Source organism: Myotis brandtii, unplaced genomic scaffold, assembly GCF_000412655.1.
Source record: "Myotis brandtii unplaced genomic scaffold, ASM41265v1 scaffold504, whole genome shotgun sequence".
In the NCBI taxonomy this organism is placed as follows: domain Eukaryota; kingdom Metazoa; phylum Chordata; class Mammalia; order Chiroptera; family Vespertilionidae; genus Myotis; species Myotis brandtii.
In genome coordinates, this window is record NW_005369217.1 from 3918147 (window position 1) to 3940098 (window position 21952).

At 38.1% G+C, this 21952-nt stretch overlaps 2 protein-coding genes across 4 annotated transcripts in view; one reads left to right on the forward strand and one right to left on the reverse strand.

Annotated features, from left to right (window-relative positions):
• Window positions 1-2318, forward strand: part of UBE2N (ubiquitin-conjugating enzyme E2N) — a 21795-nt gene extending 19477 nt beyond the window's left edge. For both annotated transcript variants that reach the window (XM_005877029.2, XM_014548350.1), the window contains exons 2-4: window positions 316-562; window positions 752-892; window positions 1592-2318. In XM_005877029.2, coding sequence (XP_005877091.1) covers window positions 316-562; window positions 752-892; window positions 1592-1632 — 429 coding nt within the window. In that variant the 3' untranslated portion in view covers window positions 1633-2318. The remainder of the gene's footprint in view (window positions 1-315; window positions 563-751; window positions 893-1591) is intronic.
• A 6874-nt stretch (window positions 2319-9192) lies between these two features.
• NUDT4 (nudix (nucleoside diphosphate linked moiety X)-type motif 4) overlaps window positions 9193-21952 on the reverse strand; it is a 19329-nt gene continuing 6569 nt past the window's right edge. Inside the window, exons 2-5 of one of the 2 annotated variants that reach the window (XM_005877030.2) lie at window positions 16817-16927; window positions 15575-15619; window positions 12533-12620; window positions 9193-12004 (exon numbers count right to left, since the gene is read on the reverse strand). In XM_005877030.2, coding sequence (XP_005877092.1) covers window positions 11802-12004; window positions 12533-12620; window positions 15575-15619; window positions 16817-16927 — 447 coding nt within the window. In that variant the 3' untranslated portion in view covers window positions 9193-11801. The remainder of the gene's footprint in view (window positions 12005-12532; window positions 12621-15574; window positions 15620-16816; window positions 16928-21952) is intronic. The other variant, XM_005877031.2, reaches the window with a different exon arrangement.

A 21952-nucleotide genomic window follows, 5' to 3' on the forward strand; every position in this document is an offset into this window, starting at 1 on the left:
CACCCCTTCCCCCACTTTCTTCCCTTCCCCTCCCCAGTATAAAATCAGTTTCATTAGTCTAATTTATCATCAGCATATTTGGAGACATTGTACCTGGAATGTATATGTCACCAGCATTTACTTGTAGTTGCATTAGCTGACTATTTGGATGGCCTTTTCTGTGAACTTTGTGTTTTATAAGCTACATAAAAACCCATCGGGAGATTGGGAAGGTTCAGTTGTGTTCAATTTTAAGAGATGAACTTTCTAATTTTTATGTAGGTGTTTAGCAAAATGACATTTGTTTCACAAATGTGTTATGTTTTTCTGTTGTAGGAAACCCAGCGTTTGCTGGCAGAACCAGTTCCCGGCATTAAAGCAGAACCAGATGAGAGCAACGCCCGTTATTTTTATGTGGTCATTGCTGGCCCCCAGGATTTCCCCTTTGAGGGAGGGACTTTTAAACTTGAACTATTCCTTCCAGAAGAATACCCAATGGCAGCACCTAAAGTACGTTTCATGACCAAAATTTATCATCCTAATGTAGACAAGTTGGGAAGAATATGTTTAGATATTTTGAAAGGTAAGTGTTACCTTTATCAGTATGCGCTATTAAGATTTCTTCATTTTGTCTTAGGCATTCCATATTGAGAATCTGTACATTATAATCTTGCCTTATCCAAAGACCACAGAGGTCTGTGGAAGGGCAGTGCAGCAGTTCTGGGGCTGGTTTTCCCTGTTTGATCATTCTGGGCCTGTTGCCTTCATATAGATAAGTGGTCCCCAGCACTGCAGATTCGCACAGTTCTGCTATCGATCCAGGCTTTGTTAAGTGCTCCCAATCCAGATGACCCATTAGCAAATGATGTAGCAGAGCAATGGAAGACCAACGAAGCCCAAGCCATAGAAACAGGTATTTAATATTCATTCTCTTTTACACCATCTCCACTTTTTAAACATATCTGTGCTACCTTTAAAAAAACTTCTTTTAGAGTCTTAACAAGAAAAAGGAAATATATATTAAAGGGAGTAAATCAGATCCTGCTTATAATATGTAAATAAATACCTCTTAACAAAAGATCTTCACGCTCCATCTTATGACCTACTTACTACGTGACCCCCAAGTTTAAAGACAACACATAATTGGGAGATCTTGGACTCCTGTGTAACCACGCCTAATTTAACAAATACTGAGTGTCTACTATTCATCTAGCAAATACACCAAGGTAATGGAAAACTTTTGAACTATGAGTTATTTTTGCAAGCCATTTGATTATTACATTGGTTTATGTAGCTAGGGAGTTTGAAATCAATAAGCTTTTTCTACAGATTATAACAGAATTAGTGGGGTGGGGGGGCATTATATATCTAGAAATGAGGGTGACAAAAGGAGATAATTCTTTTCATCCTGTTGAATTTTGTAGAACTTTTGGTAATTAAACATATAGACAATCTTTCTGCCCTGGTCCAGATTATGAAAAATTGCATGAATTTAAGAGATAATAACATGACATTTCCATAACTAATATCATAGTGTTTGCTTACTTTTTATAGAGCTTGGAGAGTAACATTGAACTAAGTAAAGTAATTGCATGTTTGTTTTTGTCTACAGCTAGAGCATGGACTAGGCTATATGCCATGAATAATATTTAAATCGATATCATCATCAGGTGTGCATCACTTCTCCTGTTCTGCCAAGACTTCTTCCTTTTTTGTTTGCATTTAATGGACACAGTCTTAGAAACATTACAGAATAAAAGCCCAGACATCTTCAGTCCTTTGGTGATTAAATGCACATTAGCAAATCTATGTCTTGTCCTGATTCACTGTTATAAAGCATGAGCAGAGGCTAGAAGTACCATCTGGACTGTTGTGAAACGTTTAAAAGCAGTGACCCCTCTCTGCTTTTATTCATTTCTCCCCATCATGGTTTAAGTATAAAGCACTGTGAATGAAGGTAGTTGTCAGGGTTAGCTGCCGGGTTGTGGGTGTTTTTGTTTATGTTTTTTGAGGGGGTAAGTAGTTTAGTTTTAATTTTATGGGCTCCTTTCCCCCTTTATATGGTTATCTAATTGCATTGGTTAAATGCAGCTAACCAGTTCTTTAGAATATGCTCTCTAGCCAAGTCTAACTTCATTTAGACGCTGTAGGTGGACAAGCTTGATTGTTTGAACCAAAATGGGAACATTAAACAAACACCATGGCCCTCACAAATAACATTGTGACTTTGCTGTCAGATGTAGAATTCCCCCTTCAAGAAAAGCTTGTGACCATTTGTATGGCTTGTCTGGAAACTTCTGTAAATCTTATGTTTTAGTAAAATATTTTTTGTTATTCTACTTTGCCTTTGTACAGTTTATTTTACTGTGTTTATTTCATTTTCCCAATGTGACAATCGTATTTAAAAATTAAAACTAGTGAAATATTCTGTTTTGGTCTTCACCATCCAACAAGTTGAATGATAAGAGGTGGATTATGCCAGTTTCTTTACACTGATGCAAATTTGTGTTACGATATCACTGAATGGAGTATTTTTAAGTTGGCCCTGAGCATGCATAAAACATCGGTATCTTAACATTTTTTTACCTCCTTGAAATTTGAAATGTATTTGTGTTGTCTGATTAGCTAGATGAGCATTGGTGTCTTGCCACAATGTTTGAAAATTAACTGTATATGAGAGTCCCAGCAAAGCAGCGGTGTGACTGACTTTGTGTAGGACTTTCCCATGTTGTGCCACATTTGTGACAGGCATTTGGGTTATGACCCTTTCCTTAGTTCTTGTCTGAAAATTTCATGTAATCACTGATGGGTGTTATTAGGAAACACAATCTGATAAGCATTTGGGATTTGCTGAGAATTTTGAGTCTTCCTTATAGATCCAGTGAGCAAATCTTAAGCTACCAGTTTGCAGAAGTGTCATCAGAAAGGCTTCTTCTTTTGAGAGTGTCAAATTCTCAGTTACTTATTATTATATTTATCCCTCTAGTATTTGCTATGGGAGCTCCTTTTATTCTTTAATTTGATAATTCAGTAATTTTTTCATCATTGACAGAGTCCTTTGCCCCACAAAACTGTTCTTTCCCACACCTCTCCATATCTAATTCTGATTGTTGTTATTTTAAAGTCATCAATGTAGCCAGTCCTAAGTATGTATATGTTAACCTATGGGTTGGAACCCTTATCTCTTGCAGTTTCAAGGTAATGGATATTGTAGCCTATCTGAATTTCCCCCACTTTTAATCTCGTAACTTTTGGAGTTTCTTCAGAATGTGGTGTATTTTATTGTGCTCCTATGTAAGATGAAGAATTATCTATTAAAATTACATTTTCAACATACAAAAGTTTTTTATGACTGGTAACTGGTATCCTACTGAATAAATGCATTGTTTGGAAACAAATCTAAGTTTAATTCAGAAAAAAATTGTTGATAACCTGAATATTTTAAACTTAAAAACTATTCTTAGGCTATTTAGAGAGTGTTTTAGAACTAAGGAAATAATCTTATTCTGGGGCTAAAATGAATGAACATTCGAGGTGGCACTGCTCATGATGATAGCTAGTCTCACATAGTGATTTATAATTCTAAAATTATACAATTAAATCTATTGTACTATAAAAATCTGTCTAAAATAGGACTGATGTCTACTAAGTTTGTAATAGAAGTACTGAAATGGAATAATTCAGTTTTCATTTCAAATATATAAATTCCCAATTTCATGGCACCATGTTTTTTTCCTTTGTAAAATTTTGATGAGTCCGGATTGTTTGGTAAAATCTGCTTTCTCAACCTTTGGATTGAAATAAGAGTCAGTGTGTTCACTGAACTTTCAGAGGATTTCAGGGAGAGGCCAACGCAGGGTTTGCAGCTATCTGGAATTTGGGCCTGTTTTTCTTGGCCCCCACAGTGTGGTTGGTTAAACATTTTAAATTGAGTGCCAACATTTATAAAAATTGGGAGATTTTCATGAAAATACAGAATTTTGGTAACTTGTTCTTACTATCTGGCAACAGAGGACATGACCCACCGTTGCATGTCATTGGCTGGGAGGAACTGAGTGGCAGCCTTGTCCTCTTATCCAGTGGCTCTGCGGTTGGCTAAAGTCTCTCCTGCCTCCCAGCACACCTGCTTCTTTATGCAGTCCTGTTCCCTTATGAGCCTTTGACTTTGTAACTCCTAAGCTTAAGGAAAGAATTTACTGAACAAATAAAAATCTTTAATGTGTGCTCAAGACCAGACTACTTGTTAGGGATGATTAGGCCCTTTCTTTCCCTTGTGGCCTTTTTAATCTAATGAGGGAGGACAATGGATAAATAGTTGCAACTGTCTTGGAGTGGGGAAATAGTACTTGGGAAGGCTGTTCTTCTGGAGTCCAGCCACATGAACACCTCCAGGCAGGGCGAATAGCATGTGCAAAGTCCTGGGAGCAAGGAGGAGAATCTGCATCTATACTAATAAAAGGGTAATATGCTAATTAGACCAGGTCGACCAGACATCTTCTGGTCTTCCGGTCCTCCTTCCAGATAAAGCCACGGTGGCGGGGGGGCGAGGCAGAGGTGGTTAGGGGCGATCAGGCTGGCAGGCAGAGGTGGTTAGGGGCAATCAGGCAGGCAGGCAGGCAGAGGAGGTTAGGGGCGATCAGGCAGGTAGGCAGGTGAACGGTTAGGAGCCAGTGGTCCCGGATTGCGAGAGGGATGTTGGAGTGATGGTTTAGGCCCGAGGGGTCCTGGATTGGAGAGGGTGCAGGCTGGGCTGAGACCCCCCCCCCCCCCCCCCCCCAAATTTCATGCACCGGGCCTCTGGTATATTGATAAGTGGCTTCTTGAGAGTCAACTCTGCCCAAACTCTGAGGTGTTGATATAGCTTTGTGTTACTTGATTTTTAAATTTTGTTGTAGTCTACTTTGCTGTGATTTGCTTCCATAGTTCTCTGAGGCAGCCTAATAAGATCTTTGTCTGATACAGAACTTAAACCCTGCTCTAGGCCGAGATTAAATACAAATCGATACAAAAAGCACAGGTGGTTCCATGGTTTAGTACTGTTTAAGGAGAGTGTAGGGGGAAGGAAAACTGGTATTCTACAAGACATTATGAACACAATTCTTGCTAAATGGAACTAAATGATGTCATGGGAATGATAGGGATTGGCTTTATATTTCTACTAGAGGCCCGATGCATGAAATTTGTGCAAGAGGCTTGGCCCTCGCAGCCGCTGCAGCTTCGGGCCTTCGCTGCCCCAGCTTTGTCCGGAAGGTCGTTCGGACGGTTGTTCTGCTGTTCAGTCTAATTAGCATATTAGCTCTTTATTATATAGGATTTGATAGCCCAGGAATCTTTTGGCTATTATAGCCACATCCATTTTTGTTACAGTAGCAAACAGTTTAAATATAGTCTTTTCTAGAAAAGCTACCCCCTCCTCCCAAATACCATGATTTATAGAACAGCTAATTCATCAGTCTAAGAAAATGTAATAATTCATTGAAATAATGTATTTTGGGGCCTGGGGCAGCATTTCATTTAGCTATTTGGCGTGCTGCTTAGTTTAAGGAATTAAATCAGGGGTTTATTTTTTAAAAGACTTGATCACAAAAGCAAAACATATTGAATGTAATAACTTGAAAGAATATAAAGACTGGTGATACTTTGTTTTCTTAATTATACCCCTGCATTAATTTCCATTTTATCATTGAGGTTGGAATTTGGGAGGATTGGTTCCGAGAGTTGGCTTTGCTTGCAGCTGTTACAAATTGGGCAAGTTCCCATTGGCTGCAAAACTAGGAGTTGGACTAAAGTTTTTCCTGTTAAGTGTAGAGTTCAACATGAAGAGTTTGGGTCCTCCCCCTTTCCCCCAATTTCACCTTTGTCACCCTTCAGCTGCTTTCATTTCATATGGGCCTGAGATACTTCAAGTGTGTGAATGTAGACTTGCTACCAAGCGGAGTCTCTACTGATTTGATAGAATTATTTCAGTTTCTGGTTGTAGAAGCATATAGTAATTGCCTGAATATTTAGACCTTGCTAATGGTCTCCAGTTGGCAGAGCGACTGAAATTCTATTATCTGTAAAAGTACATTTTATGGTGCTCATTAAGGAGCTTTAACATTAAACATAAAACATTAACATTTAACATAAAAGTACATTTTATGGTGCTCATTAAGGAGCTCTAATCATTGCGTCAAAACATGTTTTAGAAATTAGAAGATTTGATAACCTCATGTTCTTACCAAGAATAAGATTTACTTTTTACACACTCCTGAACCATTTTCACCCACCACAATTCTTTTTGAAATCGTGGTGGGTGAAATTAGTTCAATTATCTAGGTTAGTAAATCCCAATAACTTAAATTTCATTATAACCTAACCTAGCAAGTTTACAAAGTAGACTACTTAAGACTTAGACCAGTCAAAAGCAGCTTAGGCACGTTAGATTGGTTGCACTAAATTTGAACTTGTGCCGTTTTCCTTCAGTTTTGGCAGGAAACAGGACTGGGTAACCAAGGGCCACATTCTTGCAACCTCCTTTTCCCTTCTAAAGCTAAGTATTTTGGGCTTTGCAGGCCATGGATCTGTCTACACGCAGTGGTTCTCAACCTTCTGGCCCTTTAAATACAGTTCCTCATGTTGTGACCCAACCATATAATTATTTTTGTTGCTTATTTCATAACTGTAATGTTGCTGTTATGAATCGTAATGTAAATATCTGCTATGCAGGATGGTCTTAGGCGACCCCTGTGAAAGGGTCGTTCGACCGCCAAAGGGGTCGCGACCCACAGGTTGAGAACCGCTGGTACAGTAACATACTCAGCTCTGCTATTGTAGTGAGAAAATATCCATAGACAATTTTAAACAGAGGCTTCTGCACTCTGATAAAACTTTAATTTTTACATGCCACAAAGTATTCTTTTAAATCACTTTATGTTAACATTCTACGTTTCTGGGCTGTTACAAGTTGGGGCTAGGTTTGGCCTATCGGTTCAGCTTCCTTCCTCCTTGGCAGTGATTGATAAGTCACTGCTATAGTGCTAGAAGCAAATGTGTCAATACTTCCCCTTTTATTTTATTTATTTATTTTTAAAATATATTTTATTGATTTTTTTACAGAGAGAAAGGGAGAGAGATAGATAGTTAGAAACATCGATCAGCTGCCTCCTGCACATCTCCCACTGGGGATGTGCCCGCAACCCAGGTACATGCCCTTGACCGGAATCGAACCTGGGACCCTTCAGTCCGCAGGCCGATGCTCTATCCACTGAGCCAAACCGGTCTCGGCAATACTTCCCCTTTTAAAAAGTGATACATTACTGTTACTCCAATAACAATTAGATGAAACATTTGTATAAGTTTCTTCTTTCCCCTTGATTATATTTTTTGATAAATGTATAGATCAGGTCATTAAACCCATTTTTTTCATGTAAGATTATCGAACATTGTCACATAGAAAGTTTCAACATTTCATTTAAAAATAAAATCTGAAATATGTACAGGCTCCTTTTTAAAAAGTGAGCTTTAACAGGTAATGCTGTGTAGTGTTTTTTAAAATCAGTTACTAAAAGGACCTCCACCTGTGGCAGTGTAATTCAGTAGTGATATCTATTGACTAGATGACCATAACTTAACACCCCCATTTGCAATTCAAATTGATGAATTTAATAAATCCTGCAATATACATCTTTGATACATTTTGATTGTGCAACTTGAAGTCTCCCAGAAATGGAATTGTTGGGTGAAAGGGTTACATTTTATGTCTAAAATAGTCCATTATATAGACATGTTACTAGCTAACCATTACCCCGTTAGGCAGGCCTGGGCATTTTATTTTCATGCCTTACCATTTTAGTTGCCTATCTTAGTACATAAATCTTTAACATTTTTGGCCATCTTGTGTAGTTAATTCATCAAAAGGTATGTTTAAGTTTGTTGATACACATTGAGAGCAAAATACTCTTTTTATTTCACTAATTTGAGTAAAAGTTGAGAAAATAAGATTTACAATACTTATATACATATGTGCCTGGCACTGGCATTCAATAAGAACAAGGAAATGTGATGTCCAGAGGGTAGTAATCCACATATTGGGAAGAGTAATTTTTGGGGTCACATTTAGTTGAAATTACATCAAATAGAGGAATTTGAGACTAGTTTCTGGCAAAAGGGCCTTCTCATCTTACTCCTATAACTTAGCCAATGGCACTAGTCAGGAAGGTATTGAAAATAGGAAAGCAAAGCAGCACCAAGGGTAAAATCACTTTTCCACCAAATAGCAACATTTTATATGGAACTGTACAGCAAAGTATTTGGTGGGGGGAATCATTTTTAAATAAAATACTACTTTTGAAGATGGTGCATGTAAATCTTTTAAAAGCAGATCCTGATTATTGTATGGGTTAAGAATTTATGAAAGTGTTGGTTGGAAACAGACAAAACCAACTACAGAAATATTCCTGCTATAACCAACTCATTAAAAATTATACTTTAGTAAATCAACTGTTTAGCCCTGTCACTTTTGTCTACAGAATTCTGCTTACAGAGACCTGTAGAGAATTCTTGTATTTCAATGTGAAAATAATACTGGAAAATGCCAAACTTTCTCTTTGCCTACTATTTTTTAAAAATTTTTGAGAGGGAGAGGGAGAAAATGATAGAAACATAAATGAGAATCCTTGATCGGCTGGGGATCAAGCCCATAATCTGGGCATGTGCCCTGACCAGGAATCGAACTGTAACCTTGACCTGGCTCATGGGTTGATGCTTAACCACTTAGCTACACTGGCCAGGCTTCTTTCCTACAATTTAAATAAGATTTGTGTAGAACATTTATGTAAGGACTCTAAAGTTGGTCTTATGGCTGGCAGGGTACCTGTAGCCAGCTACCCATTTAAACAGTAAAATGATTAAAATGAAACACCCTACAGCAAAATACAGAATATATCAAGAGCTCTTGAAAATCATTGAATTATAGCAAAACCCGATTAGGGTAGGGGAACAGTGCTATAAGACAACTATAGCCGCCATGCACCATTAGGCTACTGTCTAAGAAGATGGGAAATATCCATTGGGAGAGTAATGGCAACATCTTATTGGTGACCAGTTCCTTTTATAACCCAGTTAATCATAAAGGGAAGTGTATAAATGTACTTTTACTGAGATAACATATATGACCATCAGTGGGAGAAGAGTAATGTTACTGTGGAATGCAAGACAAGTTTTTTCTTGGTCTTAATATTAAAAAAAAAAAGTTACTTTATTTCCATTTTTATTTGATGTTTCCAAATATAAAAAAAGTCAAGATTCTTACACCAATTATCTCAATGAGACCATGCAAAGCAATTCAAGTGTATACAACAATCACCCCCCTTCAGTTTTGCTTCTTTATACAACTGTGTGATCAACACCAGAAAACTGAATGGCAAGTGTCTGGTTGGAAAATTTCACCTGTTTACAAAAACCCAACAACATGCAGGCTAGTTGCTACTTTGTGTCTGCAAGTCACTTTACAAACTTGTTAATTAGGAGGCACATGGGACTGAAAAATTTAGCTGTCCAATTTTATCCAACTATCCCACAGAAAGCATAAATGACAATCCCAACACTGTAATAATCTTTAAAGGGTTGAGATAGTAGATACTTTGTTACCCATAGTAGATTCAACTGTTGAGCCTGAAAATGTAGGCTTTTTCTCTAAACAGAAATAAATCCTTAAGGCCCTTCTCTAATTTTGCTAGACTGGGTTCTAGAAGAATAGTGAAGAACCCCTCATATGAAATTTAAAGTGTGATGACTGTAAATCTTCTGTTGCATCATTCAAATTTCTGCTAGTTGCATAGACTAAAGACAGTTAGTTTGCTAAATGGCACTGAAGAAATCCTGACTCGAGTGGCACTACTTCGTCCAAATGTTTCTGACCAAAGAAAATTACACAATATTTATATGCTCACTTTTAAGAGATGGCTGACATCAATACTGTACATATTTTACAGGTCAAATACATAGTCTAAGAGTTTATAAAATAATTTCATGCATTGTTAACTCTCAGAATGTCATGTACAAGATACCCACCTCCCCTCCCCGCAAGCACTGTGATAGCATTTCAGGTGGACAGTCTTATATACAAAAACAATCCAGTTTCTCTGCTGTGTTAAGTATGTAATTTAAAGAAACTTCAGAGATTACTGAGAACAAAAATCTTAGTCCATTGAAGATTGATAGAAAGCGTCAATCTGTGGAATTTAAACACCCAGAATACATAACCTCTGTACAAAGAAAAACAAAAATTCTGGATGATCGTGTTTGACCACACCACATAATTTAGAAAGAAGTGTCACTGGTTAATTACTCATTCCTTTGACAGCATTAATTTGTGAACTAATGTTTATATTATATCTAGTTCATCTGCATTTATGGCACAAGATCTCATAAAGTGGCACCAATTTTCCTCAAGTGTAACAGCACTCTATTTTTAGCAGCAATTATGTTTTTAAGGTTAATAATTTGTAGGACAAATGTATAACTACTTATTTTCTACTTTATGCTCATCAGTTACAATATTTACAAAAGGCTAATGTCTACATACAGAATGATCTTGCCTTCATCTCCCACCCCACATCTTACTGAAAGGTTTTCCCTCCCACCTTATTCCTGGCCTGTTTGGGGGAAATACAGGAGTTTCAGAAAAGGTACCTATATATTTTAGCTAGGATTCTTGATTTTAATACATATAAAGACAAATATAAGACAAAATAATTCTTAGTTCTGGTATGTTTCAGTGCCCCGAAAGTAAGTAAGTCATGTGATAAATAGTACCTATTGACAACCTATAAAAGATTAGACATTCTAAAGGTACCCTAACAATCTAAGTCTGTAACAGCTGAACAGCAAGAAGGCCATTTTAATTGTGAAGCCGTCATCACTGACTGGCATTTGAGGTTATTGATTCCAAACCCAGGTATGGTTGGTTATCAGTGACCAACAAGTTTGAAGAGGTGTCACTAAATTGAAAAACTGAGAATATATTTTTAAAAAGCAATTTACATTGAGGGAAATTTGGTTCTCAGATATTTGGTGTAAAGAGATTATGGATAAAGGGAATTGGCAACTGGGTGTGCTAACTCAAATGCCATGAATCCAGATTTCATGATAAGATGATGTATTTGCTACATGTGTTTTGCTTACATTAAATAGCTCCCTAAAAATTGCCAACTCTATAGAGTTAAAATTTTGTGTTAAAGGGCTATTGAGCAATAGGGGAATTATGTTAGTGACATAATACCAGTTGTAAAAATTGAAACCAATGAGTTGGCAAATTCCTGAAAATAGCAAATTAAGTCCTTTGTCAAAATATTGGGCCATACAGAAATATTCCAAATATGAAATTTTTGAATTAAAATTGTGATACTATGAAAAAGTTTTCCGTTAATATCAATTATTTTTGCAAATTCCCACAACAGAAGGATTTGTTGAATACATTAATGCTGTGAATGAGAAAACAAATTGGGGTACGAGTAAGTTGATCTGACAGAAACCACAGACTGACGTCAAATGGACGAAAAACTGAAGGAAAAAAAAAGAGAGACAACCAAAATAACATGGAGGGTGGGAGGGTCAGGGGCACAGTTAAGGCATCTAAAAAAAAACTCCACATGGCTTTGGCTTATTAAAATATTTTACACTATTAAAAAAAATTCAAAAGCATCTGAAAAACATGCAAATTGTTTGAAAACCTTATATGGCAAATTCAGACAGTTTGCAAGTGTCATTCAGATGTTTGCCAAGGAAAATAAAGAAGCCTCTCCCATGAGATTGCACATGGTGGGAGATGACCTCCCATACTATCTTATACTAGATGGCAAGCCAGAGGTCTGTGCAGCAGTTACAAACAAGGTGTTATTATCTGGAAGAGAAGGGACTGTGGAATTTCCATTGGATGGAGAACAACCCAGCTTTAGTTTTTCCAGATACTCTGCATGTACAGGCTTATGACATTGGAGAACTTTGATGGCATCTTCTACTTTGAACCACTCTCTCTTCCTTCCTAGAAAACAGTGATGACATTGATTACTATACAATAAAGTCAAGTTTAAAAAGTAAGCCATACGCTGTTAATAATATTCCTCACTCTTCACAAATGACTATTTTTTTTGAATGGCTTAGACAACAGTATGTTGAAGAATTTTCAATTAATTCAAACATGGAGATGTATATTGATCTTCCCTTCTCTAAAAGAAAGGTAACCAAAAATAATTTAAGATGAAAATTGGATACAAGTATGCAGTATTTTTTAAAATATATATTTTTGTTGATTTCAGAGAGGAAAGGGGGGGGGGAGATAGATAGATAGATATAGATATCAATGATGAGACAGAATCATTGATTGGCTGCCTTCTGCGTGCCCCTACTGGGGATAGAGCCCGCAACCCAGGCATATTCACTTGACTGGAATCGAACCTGGGACCTTTCAGTCCGCAGGCCCACGCTCTATCCACCGAGCCAAACCAGCTAGGGCATGCATACAGTACTTGAATTAAGAGAATTCCGATAGCAAAAGGAAAAGGAAACTTACCTATATTAACAGAATCTTCCCAATCTTCTAATATTTCAGTGACAGTAAGAACATAGACATATGTTCTGTGCTTTCGGTCTTGGTTCTGCTTGAATGTAAAAAGAAAAGCATTTTAATCTATAGGAACTAGTCATGTACATATTTTTAAGGGAAAAAATCAGTTGTGGCACACTGCTGATTAGCATAGCCTATTTACCAACATGGGCAAGTATACTCAGTTGTATAATCCAGCACAGAAGTGAGTTTATGTAAGAGAAAATACTAAAGTGGTGAAATTAGCTCCCAATACTAAACTTTTAGCTTTCTGATTTCTGTCCATCAGGTAAGTAATTAAAAGAACTACATTCCTATCCTTTTTTAAGGTCCTATTCCGTGGGGCTAATACTGATAGCCTTTCCATACCATGGAAAACTGCTTCCCTCACAACTTGTAGAGCAGTATCCCCAGTTAGTTCAGAGCATTCCCCTCAGAGGTTTACAAGACACACACAAGAGCACAGCTCTACTAACCTAGACTAGGGCTTCTCAATCTTGGTCACCCATTACATCACCCAGGGCAAATGGTTTTTTGAGACACCAATTCAGTTAGTTTGAGATAAGGCCTAGGTTTTGATTATTTAAAAGCTTCCAGATGAACTATGCACAGCCAAGGTTGAGAATACCTGGGTCAACCCAATCATGGAACATTATTTTTAGTCCTATATTCAACCTCAACTTTACCCATATTAAAACTGCCACCTAGTCTTGTCTCTAGACAAAATTAAACACAAGTTGGCCTTAAGACAAAGGGGCTCACATTCATCTCAACTAAAATTAGCCTTGTTTGGTATAGTCTAGGACTATAGATAATTGTCCTAATTTTTTCTACCACAAATAACCTGAGTAATCCACTCAAACAATGTATTTTGTCTTTGGAAAGGAATAAGAACAGCAATAAAGTAGAGGCATCTCTCACAAACATTATTGTTCCTTATTTTGAAGAACTCGTTATCTCTGTGCCTGGCAAATCAATATCTTTATTATGCTATGATCACAAATGCATTGAAATCACCAGGATGAATGAGTAGGGCCATTCTACTTTTGTTATATTTCCTAAGGGGAAAGTATATTGATTACCATTTTCTGTCCAAATTCTATAAAATATAAATTGTACTCTATAAAAACAGTAAAAGCATTTAATACCATTACCTTCCCATGTTATGTAACATTTATTTATAATGTGAGAGGTTTTCACCCTAGCCAGTTTGGTTCAGTGGATAGAATATCAGCCTGCAGGCTGAAGGGTCCTGGGTTCAATTTGGGTCAGGGACATGTTACCTTGGTTGCAGGGTTCCTGGCCTTGGTTGGGGTACGTGCAGGAGGCAACCAAATCCACGTGTCTCTCTCACATCAATGTTTCTCTCTGTCTCTCCCTTTCCTTTCTACTCTCTCTAAAAATCAATAGAAAAATATCCTCAGGTGAGGATTAACAAAAAAATAAAAATAAAATGAAACATAATGTGAGAAGTTTTCTTTAAAAATCTTGTCAGCATACTGACAAATGTGCTCTTTATATCATGGCTATTCAGAATTATAGAAAACTCAGTATGTTTTTTAGTTTAGAAGATAGTGCTATTTAACTGGGCAAAGCAAGTGCTGAATTCTGGGAAAGTTTGAACATTATCTTAAGAACTTTACTCCTTTTTCTGTTATTAAATTGATTGGGGTGACACTGGTCAACATGGAACTTTACTCAACAATTACCATATTCTGGGAATTAATTCTACCAAGTACTGTACAATCAGAATTTTTTCTAAATTCCTTTAAAAAGTCTTAAAAATAAAAATTTTATGGTTCTATCAGAAGGACTAAGCTACCCTTAAATAATATCTTGGGGGAAAAGGTCACACTGTATCTGGTATACCATGTATCTAGGCTTGAATCTTGGGTGAGTATCTATTTGAGAATAGCTTAGGCCTCATGACTTGACCACATTTTCCCCTACTTTCCATAGACTATCTACCACTTCCAAATTCCCTCCCCATAAATTCCATTCTGCATTCAGTAATAAAGGATTATACAGATGAGAATTCTATGCTTTTAGCACAACTATTCTATGTATCTGAGCTTTGTATTTTCACATAGCCCTTTAAGTATAGTCATTTTGTATGTCATCTAATGTTATATGCTGATGGTAAGGGTACATTTCCAGACACCCTATCTAATAAAGAGGGAATATGCTAATTGACCCTCATGCCATCACAAAAGATGGCAGCACCCACAGCCAATAAGGATGAAATATGCTGACTGTCCCACCCTCACAGATGGCGGTGCCCACAGCTAATAAGGAGAATATGCTAATTGACTGCCCAGCCCTCATCTCCCCTCAGCCCCACTGGGGCGGCAGGCGGGCCCGACTGCTCCGCGCGCCTGCCTCCAGAGTCCCCCAGTCCTCTCAGCCCCCCAGGGCCAGCCCAAGGCACAGGCAAGCCTCGGATGGTGGCTGCCCAGCCACCCAGGGCTGCCCAAGGCTTGCGCTGCCAGCAGTGGCAGCAGCAGAGGTGTGATGGGGGCGTCGCCTCCCGCCCGAGGGCTCCCAGACTGAGGGAACCTCCCTCCAGTGCATAAATTTTCATGCACCGGACCTCTAGTTCTTCATAAGAGATAAAAGTTTCTCTATCAACTCCACTGTATTGTCATAATATGCTGTATATAACTAATGGTACAGGCAAGTTAAGTAGTTTTTACTTCCCTCCCTCCTAATTCTTATGACTTACTTCCCTACTGATAGTTTTAAAGGAAGAAATTATTAATTCTCTTATCAGCAAACCAAGGATTATTTTTTTTTGTTAGAGAGAGAGAGAGAGAGAGAGAGAGAGAGATGTGAGAGAGAAACATTGATTGGTTCCTTCCCACACGTACCCCAACCAGGCAGGGATCAAATCCACAATCTGGGTATGTCCCCTGACTGGGAATCAAACCCTCCACCTTTTGGTGCACGAGAGGACATTCCAACCAACTGAGCCACACCAGCCACGGCCCAAGGATTACTTTTGTAACTCACCTCAAATATGCCCAGGAGCCTGCCCAATTTCCCTTTGACTCCAGCCTATTGAAAAAAGATGAAATGTACAAATTTTACCTTTTCATAACAAAATTGATATGAAAATTACTTTCTATTTCAACTTGTAAATCTAAACACATTAGCCCCTTCCATTCTAAGCATGCTTCTGTGATTTTTTTGATGTGCTGAAATTCACGACCCATGGTTTGCTATAACACATTGACTTCATTTGCTCTACATGCAACTTCCTGTTGTTCAGATTTATTGCCATTTATTCAATAAGAAATGGCAAGAACTGACCAAAAATTAACTCCCTACAAATTTGGGACAAATTTCCTGAATGAAAACAGACTTTTCTCTGTGAACTGATAAATACTCCTCCCCCTTCTTCTTAAATTTAGGCCAATCTTCCTTTAGTCACACACCTCAGGAGGTACAATTCCTTCTATAGGCAGAGTCCTCATTACAGTTACCAAGTAAAGAGTGATTGGAATGTCAGTGTGCCCCCCATTCAAATCCATACTGTGAACTAATAGACTGGTACATGCTTGTCTTCTCTATCTCAAATGTGTTCTTCCCTTAGGAAGCCACTCATCCTTCAAGACCCATCTCTATGAAACCTCCAACTACACACCAAGGCCCAATGAGAGCTTTAGCATTATTTTCCCATTTATACTCTTAACTGCTGTTCAATAACTTTTTGTGGCACTTACTATGCTGTTTTGCTTGTGAGTAAAAGCAAGGTGTATATCACGTGTAAGAAGACAAGCAGGCCATGTACACTTTTGTGCGTGCGTTGTGCCATTTTATTGAACTTTCAGACAAAACAAGTAAAATAAAAGCAAATTTGTTTCTTATTTACTTGAAAAAGAATCATAGCACATGATTAACATCTCTGTATGTTTTTGCTCAGTGTAATACTAACTTTGCTCTGGGCAAGGCCATTATGTTATATATCGATCACTGATCAGACTTATTGTTATGCAATTCCATGTTCCACATTGATGTTAGCTTTATTTTACCAGGTAGAAAAAATATCTGCTTAGCAAAATGCTAGATATAGTCACATGCTTTAAAATGTTAAACTAGGCAACAAAAAAAACACACCTATGTGACCTGCCTTCTTGACTTCTCCTCAGTGTATGTAACAAAGTCCCTTGTTTGTGAACCAGAAAGATGTCTGTAAAACCCCAAAATACAGTCTGTGTGAAAAGAGAAAATGCAAACTACTGTTCACCTCACCTCTTCATAAACCTCCCTCACGGCAGCACCACCAGGCTCCTCCTCGGGCTCCATTCCTCCTCCTGGAACAATCCATTGGTCTGGGTACCGACTGCTGCTCACCAACAGCACCTGAAAGAACCACCATAACCATATATAAGCAACATTCTAAATCCTTTACAAGATTGTACTTCTCTTCTAGACTAACCTACTTTTAAATTTCATTAAAATTATTAGGAGAACACATTATAGTACAAAAAAGCAGTTGACAGCCTTTGTAAACACCATCTCTGTGAATTCAGAATTCAACAATAACATGATCTCACCACTAAATAATTCTTACCTAATTAAATCATGTAAGCTGCCAGATTCAGTTAGTAAAACTCTCCAATTTTTAGATATTAACAAAGGATAAAAGCAAGAGACTTCGTTTTTTAGCTCCAGAGCTGTACACCCTGAGGTTTGTGGTCAGATCCATTATTCATCAGTTACATTATCTTATTATTTTTCCAAATGTAAGGATATGTAACCATAGGCAGGTCACCCTGTTCTTTCATCTACAAAATGTAAGAATATTCAGAATATAACAGATGCTGTGAGAAAGGAATAGGGAAATTCATGTAAAGCCAACGCTGGGTACATAAAGAATTCTTATTACCTTTATGCTTAAGATTAGACAGAAAGAGGCTCCCTTCATATTCTAAATCTATATAAATTAGCAAAAGTTGCTCCATTTGATAACAGGCAGCTTTAATTTATGATCTTGCAAAGAGTTGTCAAGGTATGGCCTACTGCCTGTTTTTGTACAGTCTGTGAACTACAAATGATTTTTATATTTTTAAATTATATGAAATTCAAATTTCAATGTTCATAAATAAAATCTTATGAGAATCCAGTCATTCATTTTTTACATATTGTCTGTGAATGTTTTTGTGCTACAACTTGAGTTGAGTAGTAGTGACAGAGATTATATGGCCCACAAAGCTGAAAATAATTATCTGGCCCTTTACAGGGAAAGTCTGCGGACCCCAATCAAGAACATCATTAAGCCTGAAATGTGCAAACACTTAAAAAATGCACAACAGCTATTATCAGAGTATCCTAGAGGCTCACTATTTTTTAAATTTTCAGGTATGTAGTACCTGAAACAAGTATTACATATCCATCTTATAAATGAAAAATTTGTGAGCTAGGTTAGGTTGAAATTCACCCAAGTAAAAAAAAGAAAAAAAAAAAAAGTAGTCTATGATAAATAACCAAATGACGTTTATTAAGATAACAGCTGTCTTAACTGACCTGAAAATGTTACCTTAGTATATTGCCTTCAAATAAATATAAACAGTGCTCACCAGATAAATCAATTTAGAGCAAAGTTTAATCCCCTGTGTGGGTCCTGATTTTTTGACATGCATGCCAGTCGTTTTCTCTGCCCAGCTCCCTCCCTCCCTCCTGCCAGAGGAACTGATGGCCTGAAGAGTTCAGAGACCGCACAATATTCACCTCCTACTTGAGTAAGTTGCCAGGAACTCAACGTGCCCCAACTGGAAAGTTCCAGGCTGACATTAGTTCGGCAACTCCCAGCTTTCCCCTAAAACCTCTAAAATGTTAAGTAGAAGATATGGTAATACTGATTCAGGCACATTAACTTCAATTTGAAAAAAGCAGACACTTTTGCCTATGGACACACCATCACTGCAGAACAGTGATCAATTAATGCTGAAGGGGTCTGAACATTGTTTCTCTCATTCTTGATCTGGTAGGACTCTATTGCTCCCACCAGCATCATTCCTTCAAGTAAATAACTGACAGAACAGTGGCAAATCCATAGAAAGCACTGTAAATTGACACAATGGTTGACAAAACCTTAGCTAAAATAGAAAATACTAATGGCTGACATTGAGGGTACCACCACGTCCAAATACAGCAATCTGGGTGAGATAAAATGAAATGTCTTAAATGTAAGCTTTCATTAAAAAAAAAAAAAATTTCATAGAGAAAGGGAAAGGGAGAGATAGAAACATCAATGATGAGAACAAATCATTGATTAGCTGCCTCCTGCACACTCTCCCACTGGGGATCGAGCTGAAATCAGGCATGTACCCAGACCAGGAATCAAACTGTGACCTCCTGGTTCATAAGTCAACGCTCAACCACTGAGCCACACCGGCCAGGCTAAGCTTTCTTAAGTATTAGCAAATAGGGCTTAGATATCAAAATTGGAATTAAAGAGCCAGAATAAGCAAATCGAGCAAGAACCTATGGTATTCAAAGGCTTTGGCCCTGGCCCTCGCCGGTTTGGTTCAGTGGAGAGAGCATCGGCCTGCGGACTGAAGGGTCCCAGGTTCAATTTCGGTCAAGGGCACATACTTTGGTTGCAGGCTCCATCCTACGGGCACGGAAGGCAACCAGTCGATGTTTCTCTCCCCCTCCTTTCCACTCTCTCTAAAAATCAATGGAAAAATATCCTTGGGTGAGGATGAACAACAACAAAAAAGGCTTTCACCCTGTTATCAAGACTGGCAAATGAATTTAAGTTTTTTTAAGTTAAAACAAAAATGTTTAAGGTACACACAAGCATTATATCTTGCAACAAAGGAAAAGTAAATGGTAACTACTGGTCCTGACTGCAGAGTTGGAGGCCTCTTTTTCTCGTCTGGGTTAAGGATAATCTGGTTTCTATTGCCTGGATGAAATTCTTACACACTTCTATGCTGTCTAAGCAACTTCCTTGATTACCTTCATAATGGGACAGAATTGTACAGGTGGCTAGCCATCAGAAAAGTACATTTTCATTTAGTAAATAGATGGTTTCAAAACCATAGATATTCATGTTTGAGTCCTAAAAACATAACATTCAGTGTCATGTATCTAGGTCAATGACTGTTATAGTCCCACTAGAGGTCTGGTGCAGGCCAGTGGAGTCCCTTGGCCTGGCCTGCAGACATCCCCCGAGGGGTCCCAGATTGCCAAAGGGCGCAGGCCAGGCTGAGGGACCCCACCAATGCATGATCGGCCAGGGAGGGATTGTGGGAGGATTCCAGGGCGTGTCTGGCCCCATCTTGCCCAGTCCCTATCAGCTGGACCCAAGCAGCAAGCTAACCTTCGGGTCGGAGCATCTACCCCCTTGTGGTCAGTGCCCTTCATAGTGACTGGTCAAAAGGTCGAATGAACAGTTGGACACTTAGCATATTAGGCTTTTATTATATAGGATTTGTCCAAGATAAAAGCTAAATTACATTAAGATTAATAATGTAGGAAACCCCCATTAGTCTGCATCTGCTTTTCTGAAACTAACACTTAAGTTTCCAATTTAATACCACATCTTTATCTACAGGACATCATTAACATGACTAAACTTCTCTTCCAAAGTCAGTGACATGGAAGCCCTGTATGGTTCAACATCTCCCTTCATAAATTACTGTTTAGAAAGCCACAAGAAAACAGGCCCATATACATTTTGGACAAATGATTTAGCGGAAACCAAGTAATTATTGTGCACTGACATTCCAAAAATGATTAAATTGGATCAAACTATTAACTTGAAATGCATTTTTCAAAAAAAAACCAAACGATCAATATAAATTAGTAATTAATACCTGTGTACAGAAATGATCAATGTCTGAACTACTAGCTTAAGGGATTTGCTAAAGAGTCTTTGGTGATGGTACAGATTGGAAAACCAGTATGTTTCATTAAGTACTTGCCTACACATCTTCAGTACCGGGAGTTCAAATGAGGTCATGGCCACAAATGTTTTGTACAGCAGAGGGGGCAGAGGGAGGGTGGTAATGAAAGAGCAAGAACTGAGGGATAGTTTTATCTACTCTTGTCCATAGACAAGAGTAGATAAAACTATGGCATGGGTTTGCCAAGGCAGAAGAAATCAATCCGAGCAGCATAAGCAAAGTCAAGGACAATTAAAACCCCTCCAACACACCTGGCTAGTGTGGCTCAGTGATTAAACGTCCCGGGTCAGGGCACATGCCCAGGTTGTGGGCTTGATTCCCAGTGTGGGGTGTGCAGGAGTACTCCATAGACAAGAGTAGATAAAACTATGGCATGGGTTTGCCAAGGCAGAAGAAATCAATCCGAGCAGCATAAGCAAAGTCAAGGACAATTAAAACCCCTCCAACACACCTGGCTAGTGTGGCTCAGTGATTAAACGTCCCGGGTCAGGGCACATGCCCAGGTTGTGGGCTTGATTCCCAGTGTGGGGTGTGCAGGAGGCAGCCGATCAATGATTCTCTCACATCACTGATGTTTCTAACCCTCCTTCCTTTTCCCTTCCTCTCTGAAATCAATAAAAGTATATTTAATGGAAAAAAACAACAACCCTCCAACACACTGGGAGAACCTAAACCTATAGAACTGCATCCCAAAGTATTATTATTCAATAGTCTCTCCCCCAAAGCCATCTAAACTTTTCTAGAACATCCTCAATCTACTAGGATCTATAATATAGTATTAGCATGCTAACTAATGCTCTGAAAATGGTATTAGTGAAGAAACAAAGGCTATAAAAGCTTATTTGGTAAGGATACATCAACAGCTAACAGAACCATACGTGGTCATTTATAGGTTTTAAATTTCTTTTAAACTACCCTTCTGGGTATATTACACTTTGTATAGCCAAAATGATGACAGTTTGTCACTTTAGTGACAAGACGACAGATGAAAGTAGGCATTCAATGTCCTGGATGAGCCAGAGCCAAGACCAGAGAAAAGTTTATAAAAAAGAGGCTTGTCAACCCACCAGACTACAGAATTAGACTTGAATCGCACTCAAACTCAAAAGCCAATGCTGGTAGAGTGGTGAAAAGTGAAGACATTCTTCCCCTTCGATCCAACCTAACCACCTCCATATAAGCATTCCTTCTACTACACTAACAGACCTTACCCCTCTTTGCATGTATGATGATTATCGGAATAAAACACCACTTACCTGGCATTGTTGAAAAGTCATTTCTCACATTTGTTTTTTTTCTTAGATACTAATGTTTTAAACATTTGGAATAGAAGTATTTCTCATTTTAAGTAGTAATAGTGGTCAACTTGGAAACAGCCCCGAGTCTGTGAATTATTGATTCTGTGCTTTACACTGCCCAACAAATCCTTCTCATTGGGGAGATGTAAGAAGAGCATGTAAACTGCCCTGGC